Source organism: Hippoglossus hippoglossus, chromosome 11 (genome assembly GCF_009819705.1).
Source record: "Hippoglossus hippoglossus isolate fHipHip1 chromosome 11, fHipHip1.pri, whole genome shotgun sequence".
Lineage (NCBI taxonomy): Eukaryota > Metazoa > Chordata > Actinopteri > Pleuronectiformes > Pleuronectidae > Hippoglossus > Hippoglossus hippoglossus.
Genome location: NC_047161.1, coordinates 20,759,061 through 20,771,536, shown reverse-complemented (window position 1 = coordinate 20,771,536; position 12,476 = coordinate 20,759,061). Strand labels below are relative to the sequence as shown.

The window sequence follows — 12,476 nt, the reverse complement described above, 5'->3', positions numbered from 1 at the left end:
TGTCTGTGGTACCAAAGAAGAAGAAGAAGAAGGAGAAAACTACAGACTCAGGAGGAGCGAGGAAGATAACACCACGACACTATCGATGTTCCGGTAGAAAGTTCACTCGGAACTCTGGTGTGCTCTTCCTGTTCTTGTCGCTGCCATCGCAGACACGCAGCGTGAACGGTCGGAGTGGACTTCGGGAATAAACTTTCCGAAACTTCGGGAATCTGACCTGTAAAGTTTGTCACGATGAATAGCGTATGTGTCGTCTTCCTAAATGTGAAAGCGCGATGTTAGGTTGTGGACGTAGTATTCTACTTGTAAACAAGCTCATCAGGTGGAAGTGACGGATCATGTCGGCATCCACAGCAGCTGGCAGACTCAGCCGCTCCCCCACCTCCCCCTGCTCCTCCTTCACCAACAACAACAACAACAACACCACCACCACCACCGCGGGCCGATCGCAGCCAGTCCGCGCCACGGTGCAGTACCAGCTTCTGCGGGGAAGCCAGCTCAGCCCAACCCGCTCTGCTTCCTCCTCCTCCTCCTCCTCCTCCTCAGTAGCCGGGAGCAACACAGGACCGACGACGTCCCGTTGCTCCAGTCCCGCCAACCCGAGTGGAAGCGGCTCGGACGGCAGGCTGGTCCGCAGGCAGAGACTGTCACCGCCGGACGGCAGAGGTTCACCCGAACGCCCCCACGACCCGCCGCTTTCTAAAGGTAAATGACATCCTTTAAAGTGGACGAAGCGTATCCGTAACGTAGCCGTCATCGTGCAGATAGCTTGGCATGCTAAGCGCCGCTCCTGTCTCTTATGTGGCATCCGTCACGCGAAACTAGCTTCACAAAACTGTCAAATCAATGGTGTCGGTGATGAATGAACACGATGCTTGCATTTAGAGACTGGGAACTGAGGATTTCCAAGAGATAACACGCCACTCTTCTATTCGGCTTGAGTATAGAACACATCCGTCATCCATCTAAATGAAATGTCAACTTTAATCATTTCACCCACCATTAGCCATCAGGCGTCATGTCGTGTTTTGGTGCGAGAAGCTAGTGGAAATAACAGGCGTAGCAGCTCCGACTACTCAATGTTTACACAAACATGGCCAGTGTTGTTAAAAAAAGGTGTCAACCGAATTGTAAAGCTGACTGTTAACAGTCAGACAGCGGCTGTGAGAATCTTTCACAGCGATGAAAACACTCGCAGCAAACCGGAGCACCTTAAATTGTCAGGTTTTCCATAGCTAATTCGATTTAGCGAAACATTCTCTCTTGAACTGCCCATATCGGGGCATATCGGGGGGGGGGGGGGGGGGGGGGGGGGGGGTCAGATGATTGACGCGATAACCACCGAGAAGGTTCATGTCATCGTTTATATTTTTCACATTATGTCCCCTCAACCAATGTTCTGGTTTCTGTCATTGTGTCAGTAATATTCCAGAACACCACATTTCATGCTGTCAGTGGATTATTCGCTTGTTACGTCGGCGTTTTGAACGCAATCATTTGATATTAGCACATCAAATAGTCAGGTTATGTTGTCGTGACCCTCGCTCAGTTAAACACGCGAGGACATGGATGCCTGTGTAGTAGTGGTGGTGATGATGCAGCTGCTCGGTCGAAGATTAACTGCGCTCACTGAGCTTCATGATCCGGACGATTAGACGGATTTTCGGGGGGGACAATTCTGCGCACAGTGAAAGTTTAATAGTAATTCGTCACATTGAGGTTGTTTACCATGGTTGAGACGGACAGACATACGTCGTCAGCCGGTGGGACTGTGGCTTCAGTGGCAACACTGGGGCCTAGCAGTCTGAGAGACATAAACAGAGCCCTCTGGGCAGGCAGGCCAGCCTCTGCAACTACATGCATACAAATAAAAACACTATTTGGCAACCGAGATTACAACGTGCATTTGAATATAAAGATGGAACACACTGTCCTTGCACATGCATGACATTATTATATATTTTTTTGCAGTTAAGCTAACACGCAGCTTGTAGTATGTGGTCACTGTATTTTTGTGATGAAGCCTTAATCTTTTCCTCACAGTCCATTCTGCACTCATCTAGTGATTCTGAACACCTGTACACCTGCAGTGCGATGCACAACATCCTGCAGACACAGGTCAAGACTTTCAGTTAATGCTCACATCCAACCTCAGAACGATAAAGCCAATGTGATCCCTGTGAATTTGACTGTGGTTCGAATGTTGGTGTCAGACACTGGTTTGAGTATTTCTGATACTGGCATTTTCACACTTGTTAAGAGATTTTACTCAGGCAGGAAAGCAAACAAAAACCATCAAGTGAACAGCTGATCTGTGCTGACGAGGAGCTGACAGAAAGGCAGCAGTGACTCAGATAGCCACTTTTTGTGGTAAGCACAAAGCATCTCAGAATGAACAACACGTCCAACCTTGAGGTGGATGGTCTACAACTGCAGAGACTATGTCAGGTTCCACTTCTGTCAGCCAACAACAGAAATGTGAGGCTGCAGGGACACAGACTCACCAGCACTGGGCAGTTGAAGACTAAAAAAAACGTAGCCTGGTCTGATGTGTCAGGATTTCTGCTGAGGCTGCAGGTCGTAGAGTCACAATCTGGTGTCAACAGCATGAACCCGTGGAGCCAACCTGTCTTGTGTCAACAGTCCAGACTGTTGGTGGTGTGATGGTGTGGGGACACACTTTGGGCTTTAGTAATGGGTTTTAATGTCCCAGTCTATCTGACTCTTGTTGCTGATCATATTCATCCCTACTGGCAAATATTTAATTTGATTAGGTGTGTTCCTTGGTTGTAGGCTTTTGTTTATATTTTCAGTTGCTAGCAAAATTAACTTTTTACCTAATGGTAGCTTCATGCTTCTGGTCATAATAAAAAAACACCCTCAACTGCATTTTGGTACTTTTATTTATATGAAAGATGCTTTGACCACAAGCTTTCATCAGGAAAATATGTTTTGTGTGAACACAGCCTAGCTCTGTTTGCCTGCCAAGTCAGATAGATTAATTCCATCTTAATGTAAAGCTGTTGTTATCATCCCAAAGAATGACTTTATAATAAGGTCATTTGAAGAGCTGCATTTAGGAATGCACTGAACTCCGGATATTCTCCTGTCATTCTCCGGAGGGGCTGTATGTTGGAATGCAAATTCCAGAGTCAGTTGCTGCGGACATTCTCCCTGCGAGCCCCCAGGTAAAAACTCTACATAATGTCAGAGTAAGCCCATGTGAGAGTACAGCAGGAGATTATCTAAAGGATTCACCACGAGCGTGGGGTCCTGTTGATGACATTTCAAGTCTGCACCCAATTTGCAGATATTCTCCGGACTTCATGTCTGACAACGGCTTATGATTTATTGAGAAATGTCCAATCAGCTGTGATTAGCTTGGTAATGAGTATCTCTCACAGACTATTCTCACAAACGTTCACCCAGAATGACTGTTGAAAGGCAGGTCCTCTCTCTTGCCAGCTTATCTTTCCCTTTCCATCTGAGATCAGGCCACCACTCCACTTTTTTTTCTCGACAGAGCATAGACGTCGTATTGTTTGTACATTCATTCTGAAATGTTGCCTGGATGTCATTTCATGTTCAATCATCTTTAACACTCTGCACTCCTTAACTGGTGTTATTAATCATTCTGGCTGATCAGACCTGGTCAGATTGAAAAAATTGGGGATTTCATTATTTTACATAAATTCAAGTATCAATAAGAATGATTGCAGGTCAAGTCAGTCAAACGCATTTTGACCTCATTGGACTCGAGGTGTGCAGAGGGTTTATGGTGCTCTGAAAAAAACACGGTAGTGGCTAAGTGTGCCTAAGCCTTTTTATTTAGGGTAGACTTTGTTTGATGACCTTTGCTGAACAGTAACTGTGGCTATATGAACAGGATGAAGGGCGTCTGTTGCCATTGCTTTCTAACATATCCAATAGATGAATAACCTAATATTATCTTTTTTCTACATAGTCATGCTGCCTATGGACATTTTAGATTATGTAGCTTCTGCTTGTGGTAGTTACTAAGCAACACTGTGGAACTGAAATATCTTAAAATAGTAGCTTCAAAATGAGTTGGTCACTCCCCTGGTGTTGCTCTATGTAACTTTGGTGGGCGGGTACGATCTCCCACGGGAAGTGGGTTGTCGTTGTCGCAGCTTAAATGGACAGAATCAGGGCCAGCAAGTTAAATGGTAATGCTGGATTGTAGATCAGTTGAAAAAACTTAGACTCCATTATTAAGCATATGTCTTACAGCAGCAGCTCCTCTCGTTCGGAAAGCTGGGGATCATGAGGAATAGCCACTGTTCAATTGTGTTTCAGTACAGTGAATGTGACTATATGCATTCAGAGCTTCGGTCAAGAGATTGATAGGCTTTGTTTTTTTGCTTGATGAAAAACCACTAAATCGTTCGAACACAGAACCCAACAGAATGAATCACCACATGGGGCTGCAGAGGGTGCTGTTTTGCAGTAAAAGATGCATAGTGTAACTTTAAGGTATTTTTTGGTCAAAGCTGCAATAACCAAATATTTTTGCAATGAATCAAATCACTGTGTAATGTTACCACCAATAATGCAGTTCCCCTGAACTCTATGGAGCTTTTTCTTATGGGATTTTAGCATCTGTTAGCTCATTGCTTTAGTTTTACAGCCCACACATGATGTTATCTTAAATTTTTATTCCAGCAGCAACACGCAGCATTACGGTGAAAGGACTCTGATAAAACTACCTTCAGTGGATGGACACAGAATATTAAGAAGCTGAAGAGTCAGATATTTTTCTCAGGAGTTGGTTGAGAGCAAACCAGTTTTAAGGAGAATGAATATCGAACTTTATCATGTGGACACAAACATGACTTCAATTGAAAGCTAATGTTGCTCTGTGTTGGCTTCATGATGAATTGGCAAATGTTTGGCAACATATTAGCTATTACATGGTTGTGCTTACAGCTTATTAGGCTGCTCCCAGGTGGCCAAAATATTATTAATGAATGCAGCTGAAAACATTTATTCTTAGACCAAAGACTAACTCCTAACCCAAGTAAACATTTTATAGGTTACCACAGGAACTGAAAATTGGCCACAATATACAGTATAAAGTATTACAACTTTTAATCAATATCTAGATATAAAACATATTGTAAGGCACTGAGAAAAACGGAGTGCCTCCACATTAAACAGCTTAACAATGTGTACAGTTAATTTTGTTTACTTTTCATGTCCCAAAAATTGCCCGGGGGAGTTTTGCAAACTCACCAGTAAATTCAGATGTCCTAGCAGCCTTTTGTTCTTGCAGTGTTGGAAAATTCTCAGTGTCACCCCTTTCCATTTGCACTTGCCACAGCATGCATGGCTCGCAAAGGCAGCAATTCCTCCCTCATATGAAACTCAGCAGTATTCCTATGCACAAAAATGGCTGTGAGCATTTGAAACTGACTCTTGCGAAGACTCGTTCCACTCATGACTGACTGAGAAGGTAAAAATAAATGCAAATACAAAATGAAGAGCTCTAGATATAAGTTGTTAGCCCTTGGTTTGGTGCCTTTGCCATACCTGGGCTTGGAGCGAACCCATTAAAGTTGTGATTATTTTGATCACTCTACTTAAAGACCAATTCTTTTGTTATAATATGTTTATCATTAAACCCCCCCCCCCCCCCCATGGCCTTAAAATGGCTTAATTGTTACTCCTTTCTCACTTTATGACTAGCATCTAAATCTGGGACTTAATATGCTAACATGGATCCTGCTCTCCATCTCCCCACCTTAACAGCTCACCTATACTTAAGGAGCCTTTTCCACTACTGAGCTCAACCTACAAGTTGACAGGATTGGTTTCTTAGGTTTGTGGCATCACAAACCCTGACTGTTTGAATCCATTTTATTCAGACTGGTATTTGTTTACCGCAGTGCCTACTGCCCATCACCCGAAGTTCTTTTAATATATCTAGAGCCTATCTGAGGTTTCTGGTATAACTACTGTGTTTCCTTATATAAAGTAGTCATATGTACTCAAATAAATACTAGTACTAGTACTAGTACTGCTCCTTCTCTCTCTCACACACATTTATGGCCATTTTCAAGGCGAACCCAATGTGAAAACATAACGATGGCAGTATCAGCTCCGCTACTGAACCGCAGCAGATGCCAGTATGAACAACAGACAACTGTGATAAGCAGCAGAACCAGGAAACGTAGCCGTTCTGCGGCGCAACCACATGCAAGACGTAACATAATAAGAGCTCAACAGGCTGCAGCTGTGGCAGTGTGTAGGGTTGGGCAGGAAGACGTGGCACGTTTGCAGGAAACAGAACCGCAGACGTTTGGACCACGATTTCAGGCTCTGTTTGAGATTGTTACTGTCCTATTAAGTTGTGATATTTTTTTTAATTGACTGTTCAGTGTTTAGGATCATAGCCATCTAGTGCCGAAGTTTAATATTACAACCATCTGAAAAAAAAACTTCCCTCACCCCCCTTTCCAAGTGAGTAGGAGAACCTGAAGTGGCCTCCAAATACCATAAAAACATGAAGGTCCCTCTGTAGAGTTTGTCCGCTCTGGGCTACTACAGCAACATAAACATGGTTGACTCCATAGAGGATCCACTCCTTAAGTAGAAGCGCTCATTTAGGGTAATGAAAACACAAGGTTGCTTAGCTTCATGTGATCATACACTCTGAAAACATCAGTTTGAATATTATATTCTATTTCTTTTAATGGACCCCCTAAACCCTACACACTGGTCTTTAAATGTTAGTAAACAAGCTTCATGTTTCTCCCACTGTGCCTCAGCCTTTCAACTCATAGATACAGCTCTGCTTCTGTTCTGTGCTGTTTTAGAGAAGGCAGGAGACCACATCGTATTTAATCACTTACTGAGAAGTGTTCACACATTCAAGCTTCTCTCTCTCTTTAATTGTTGTCTGTGGGCTTCTTAAAACCCTGCTCATTCTAATTATAGAAATTCCTACTATTGTAACAGTAATTAAGCTTGATCTGAGTTGGGTCATTGAATAGTCCTCAAATAGTAAGGTTTACGGTGTGAGATCCTTGGACCAATTTACAATGTTGAGATCTCAATGTTTGTACAGTTTTGTGCAGTTTAGCAGATTACCTCATTTTTCCTTTTATTTTCCTGTTATTTAAACTAAAAAGAAGGGTTGAAGATTGTTTTGCCTTGGCAGAGCTATGTGCTCTATTTATTCTATTTTAGTTCTTTATATAATACATTTGATAAAATTGTACAAAAATTATGTAATTTTTTTTCGATGTATGATATGACTAGTTGTGATGACAGATTGGATCTTTGTGGTCTTGGATGATACCAGTCTAACACAAATCTGTGGAAACATGCTCAGCTGCTCTTTGCTGGAAGGGTTTTGTTTCTCAATCTTCTGCTTCATAATACTCTCAGAGGACTTAAAGATTTCAGCTCATAGGTTTTATATTTTTCTCTCTACTCTCTCTACTCATTACTTTACATTACATTTCATTTAGCTGACGCTTTTATCCAAAGCGACTTACAATAAGTGCATTCAACAATGAGGGTACAAACCAAGAACAACAAGAATCAAGAAAGTATAATTTTCTTCAAGAAAGCCAAACTACAAAGTGCTATAAGTAAGTGCCATTTAAGTGCTACAAAGGTTTTATTTGAACTTTATTTTTTTAACTTAATTTTTTTATTCAAGGTATAGTCGGAAGGGATGTGTTTTTAGTTTGCGGCGGAAGATGTGTAGACTTTCTGCTGTCCTGATGTCATTGGGGAGCTCATTCCACCATTAAGGAGCCAGGACAGCAAACAGTCGTGATTTTGTTGAGTGTTTAGCTCGCAGTGAGGGAGCAACAAGCTGATGGCAGATGCAGAGCGGAGTGAACGGGCTGGGGTGTAAGGCTTGACCGTGTCCTGGATGTAGAGTGGACCCGATCCGTTCGCAGCACGGTACGCAAGTACTAATGTTTTGAAACGGATGCGGGCAGCCACTGGTAACCAGTGAAGGGAGAGGAGGAGCGGAGTAGTGTGAGTGAACTTAGGTAGGTTAAAGACCAGTCGAGCTGCTGCATTCTGGATGAGCTGCAGAGGTCGGATGGCACTAGCAGGTAGACCTGCCAGGAGGGAGTTACAATAGTATAAGCGTGAGATGAGCCTGGACCAGAACCTGCACCGCCTTCTGAGTGAGAAGGGGGTGTATTCTCCGGATGTTGTGCAGCATGTATCTACAGGAACATGTTGTTACAGTAATGTTGGTAGTAAGGGAGAGTTGACTGACGAGTGTCACACCCAGGTTCCTAGCAGTCTGGGTGGGGGCTAACACGGAGTTGTCAACGGTAATAGTCAGGTCGTGGGTGGGAGAGCCCTTCCCTGGAAGGAAAAGTAGTTCAGTCTTGTCAAGGTTAATTTTCAGGTGGTGTGCAGACATCCAGTGAGAGATGTCAGTCAGACAGGCAGAGATCCGTGCTGCTACCTGTGTTTCAGATTGGGGAAAAGAGAGGATTAGTTGAGTGTCATCAGTATAGCTAGGGTAGAAAAAGCCATGTGATTGAATGACAGAGCTGAGAGAGTTGGTGTACAGAGAGAAGAGAAGGGGGCCCAGGACGGAACCTTGAGGGATCACAGTAGTGAGAGGACAAGGTTCAGACACAGATCCTCTCCAAGTTACCCGGTAAGTGCAGTGGTTGAGGTAGGATGAGAGTAGGGAGAGAGCAGACCCTGAGACACCCAGGTCCTGAAGGGAGGAAATAAGGATCTGGTGGTTCACTGTGTCAAATGCAGCAGAAAGGATAAGGACAGAGGAGAGAGAGGCTGCTCTAGCCATGTGAAGTTACTCAGAGACAGCAAGGAGGGCAGTCTCAGTTGAGTGGCCTAAAAAAGTGCTATATAAATACAAAACATTTACCATTTAACATTTACTGCAAAAATCTTTAGAAAATGTGATGTTTACATTCAGGTTTTTTTTGCTCAATTTAGAGCTGAAGCTGTTATATGCTATCTTGACTCTTAATAAACACACTTTAGGGAGTGGTACAGGCAATGCAATTCCTATGTCTGTTGCTGGTAGAGTTGCATTTACAGGCCATTACATTTTTTTTTGTTTTGCCTCCTTCAGTTGGCTTTAGATTGTAAACCATGCAACCAACGTCTTTCTGGATGGTAATGTACTCTGTCTGCTTGGTTCTCTGCCACTTTGATCCAGACTAACAACAGACTAAACTTAAATGGTAAATATAATAGTATGTAACCTTTGTCTGCCTGCCCGCTGAGAACTGCAAGCGGGAACATGCACAGGTTCAGCTGAATCTATGATGACATAATCTGCCCACCTGCGAGGATGATAAAATCTTTATGGATATTATTGACAGCTCACCGACGTGATGCGATTTCTCCCGATGCTGCTGATGGTCTGTCCGACTGTGAAAGACAAGTTAATGTGTAAAGTTAGACAGAGTAAGAGATAGCATTGTACTCAGCTCTAAAATGAAGCAACTATGATAGACAGGTCCATTGCATTTGTCATCGAGTCCGGGGGCAAGGAGGGACTGAGCAAATCAACGAGCTGTGCACAACTCTACATTCAAGCAACGATGTAAAATTGAGGTGGGCGGCTGTGGTTCAGAGGCTTGACCAGTCATCCTCTGACCAGATTGTTGGGGGTTCGATCCCTGTCTTTCCACTTCCGAGGTGTCCTTGGGCAAAATACTGATCCCCAAAATTGCCCCCGCTCATAGAGAAAAGTGTTGCACATATATCCACTGTGTGTACATGGCAAAAACACTGTACTGTAAAGCACTTCAAGTGGTTATCAAGACAAGGAAAGCACTATATAAATACAGACATATCAGACCAAAATACTACGTTAGACATTTTTTATGATAATTTAAGTGTTAAAATATTTTTATCCACAGTCTAGGTAATAGGGAACACTGAGATAAACAATGTCATATTGTCTTACCAAGCGTGGCTAACTTTAGCAGTGCTAGCACCATTTTCCCACAACCCACAAGATTGTAATTATGTTCGCAGAGGTGGTACGCTAGGTGATTCATTCGACACATTTTTACTTCAATACACCCTTTCTCAATCAGCCCAACTTGTGAACGCGATATCTCAAGAAATCCTTGAGGGAATTTCTTCAAATTTGGTACAAACATTCACTTGGACTCAAAGATGAACTGCTTTTGGTAGTCAAAGGTCAAAAGGTCATGGTCACATGACCATGCATTGTTTTGAACTCGATATATCAGGTAAACTCAAAGGGAATTACATTACAAGTGGCACAAACATTCACTTAGACTCAAGAATGACCTGAATACAATTTGTTGGCCAAAGGTCAAGGTCACTGTGACATCACATATCCCTTTAAGATGTTAGAGATTAAGTCATAGAATGGTTATGCTTGAAATAAATTGTTCCATCTTTGTTACTTATCAAAGAACCATGAAATATTATTGAAATGTTACTTGTTTGCAGTAAAGATGAATATTCATTTAATTATATGTATGACTACCTCAGACTAAGAACTGAAGCTTCCAGTCATATTTTATGATAGTAAAGTTAGTGTACGATATACTTAGTAAGATATCCCGCAAGAGACTATTTATTTCACAAAGAGATCAAGATCTCAGTGGGCTGTTAAAATAACATATCAAGTACTTAACTAATGTCTGGATGATGACACCTTGGTTACAGGGTGAAGGGAATTAATGGGCTCCTGGTCAGTACAAGATTTACATACAGCTTTATTGCACTTATTGCACAAGAAAACTCAATGCTACCCATTAGATTCTAATAAATTTAAACATACAAGCAAAACATATTATTTTTTAAATTACATTTGATAAAAGTTGACTAATATTAAGCTTCAGTCATTGTATTACCAATTTCAATAATAATCAAAATAAATCAAAAATATAATCAGTTTTGTATTTACTTCATAGAAGCGCAACCTCTTAAAGACAAAAAAAATCAGTATAGATCTGCATTTTATGTTCGAAAAGAGCCACACACTACTAGATATCAAAGGTTTCAATCAAACGTCCGGAATATTTACCTAGAAAATAATGTGAACATTGACAGTCATGTTTTTAAACAAAAAAGAAACACATAACAGCCTTTTGCCCATCCAAATCCTACATCCAGCCTTTAAATCATGTCAACTATTTGCAGTTTGAAGCACCATAATTATTTCAAATAATGGGACACACAGTAAAGTGCCTACACCTGCCTCTAGTCCAGTCGCCTTCAATTCAGTCAAGCCCCACCAAATTGCACACACTCATAGATATCAGTCCCTTAAACATTCCTAACCTTTTTTTCATGAAGAAATTTGTGAAAATGTCCAAAAAATGCCCAAGTTTCTGGGGAAATCTATTCATTAGGCTTTTGCGTAATCCTGCTGACAGACAAACCACAGGGGTCGAAAACATAACCTCATTGGTGGAGATAATTATCCAAACACCTACTTCATCATATTACATAAGGTAAAGATGTTAATGATATTTTTCTACAGTCACATTTGGGGGAAAACGTTGGCTGCCAAATGAGTAAATTCAAATGAAGTTGGAAGTACTACCTCAAGTCCACCATTGTTGCCTCCTTGTGGAGATAATGGGTAGTAAAAAAGTTGAAGTTCCTATCAATAGTTTGCTGAATTACTAAAGAGAACTTAATTTCTGTGGAGAGCCGGGATGCTCAGTGCTAGTGGGTTTTAGTTGGGTCCCTGAAGTATAGGTTTACAAATGTACTGCGTAAGGAAGAGGTCCTTCCTCACCCTTTTCTACCTTGTTGAGCTACTTAACACAGTTGAAAGTTGCCAGCCAAGTCTAATTTAGTCTCTCCAGTGTACCTGTAATCCTGTGGATTTATAGCAAATTATCTTGCCCTCTACCTTGTGTAATAGGATTCTCTATTGTTGGACAAAAGGCTAAGCATCCAGATTACAACAGGAACATTGGCCAGATAAAGTGTATGAACACGCATAGGCTTGGTAGATGTGGTCATTGTACTTAAACCGAGCATCATTCCTGTTATAAGACATGGAGGACAGTACTGTCTGTAACTGGCATTGCTGTACAGGGTTTCAGAATTTACAGTCACTGAAATCAGTCTAGTCAAAATTCTTTTCGCAGACATGTTCACTTAAATATATGCAACTGAAATATTTTCACTCTAGTCCTCAAAAGAATTAGCATTTTATAATTAGCATGTGGCATTATGAGTGCTGTTTGGGATTTGTGTTTTGTAAATAATTTCTTAACTTACAAAATTCCTCTTTCACTCTCACTTTCACTCTCATATAATAATTTTTACACCTTAGTCCTGAGCCGTATCGGGTGCGTGTGCAGCGCATGATGGCTGAGTCGTTGATCTGTTGTGTCTAGCAGGCATCTGTTTTTCACACAAGGAGTGTGTCTGCTCCGGTGGAGCAGTCGTTCTCTAACCAGAAGGTTGGTTCGGTCCCAGTCTTCCCCATTCCGAATGCC

At 41.9% G+C, this 12,476-nt stretch overlaps 1 protein-coding gene across 2 annotated transcripts in view; it reads left to right on the top strand.

The window, feature by feature from the left end:
- The first annotated feature begins 9 nt into the window (after positions 1–9).
- The window catches only part of glcci1a (glucocorticoid induced 1a), a 31,791-nt gene continuing 19,324 nt past the window's right edge, over positions 10–12,476 (top strand). The window contains exon 1 of one of the 2 annotated variants that reach the window (XM_034601195.1): positions 10–705. In XM_034601195.1, coding sequence (XP_034457086.1) covers positions 339–705 — 367 coding nt within the window. In that variant the 5' untranslated portion in view covers positions 10–338. The remainder of the gene's footprint in view (positions 706–12,476) is intronic. The other variant, XM_034601194.1, reaches the window with a different exon arrangement.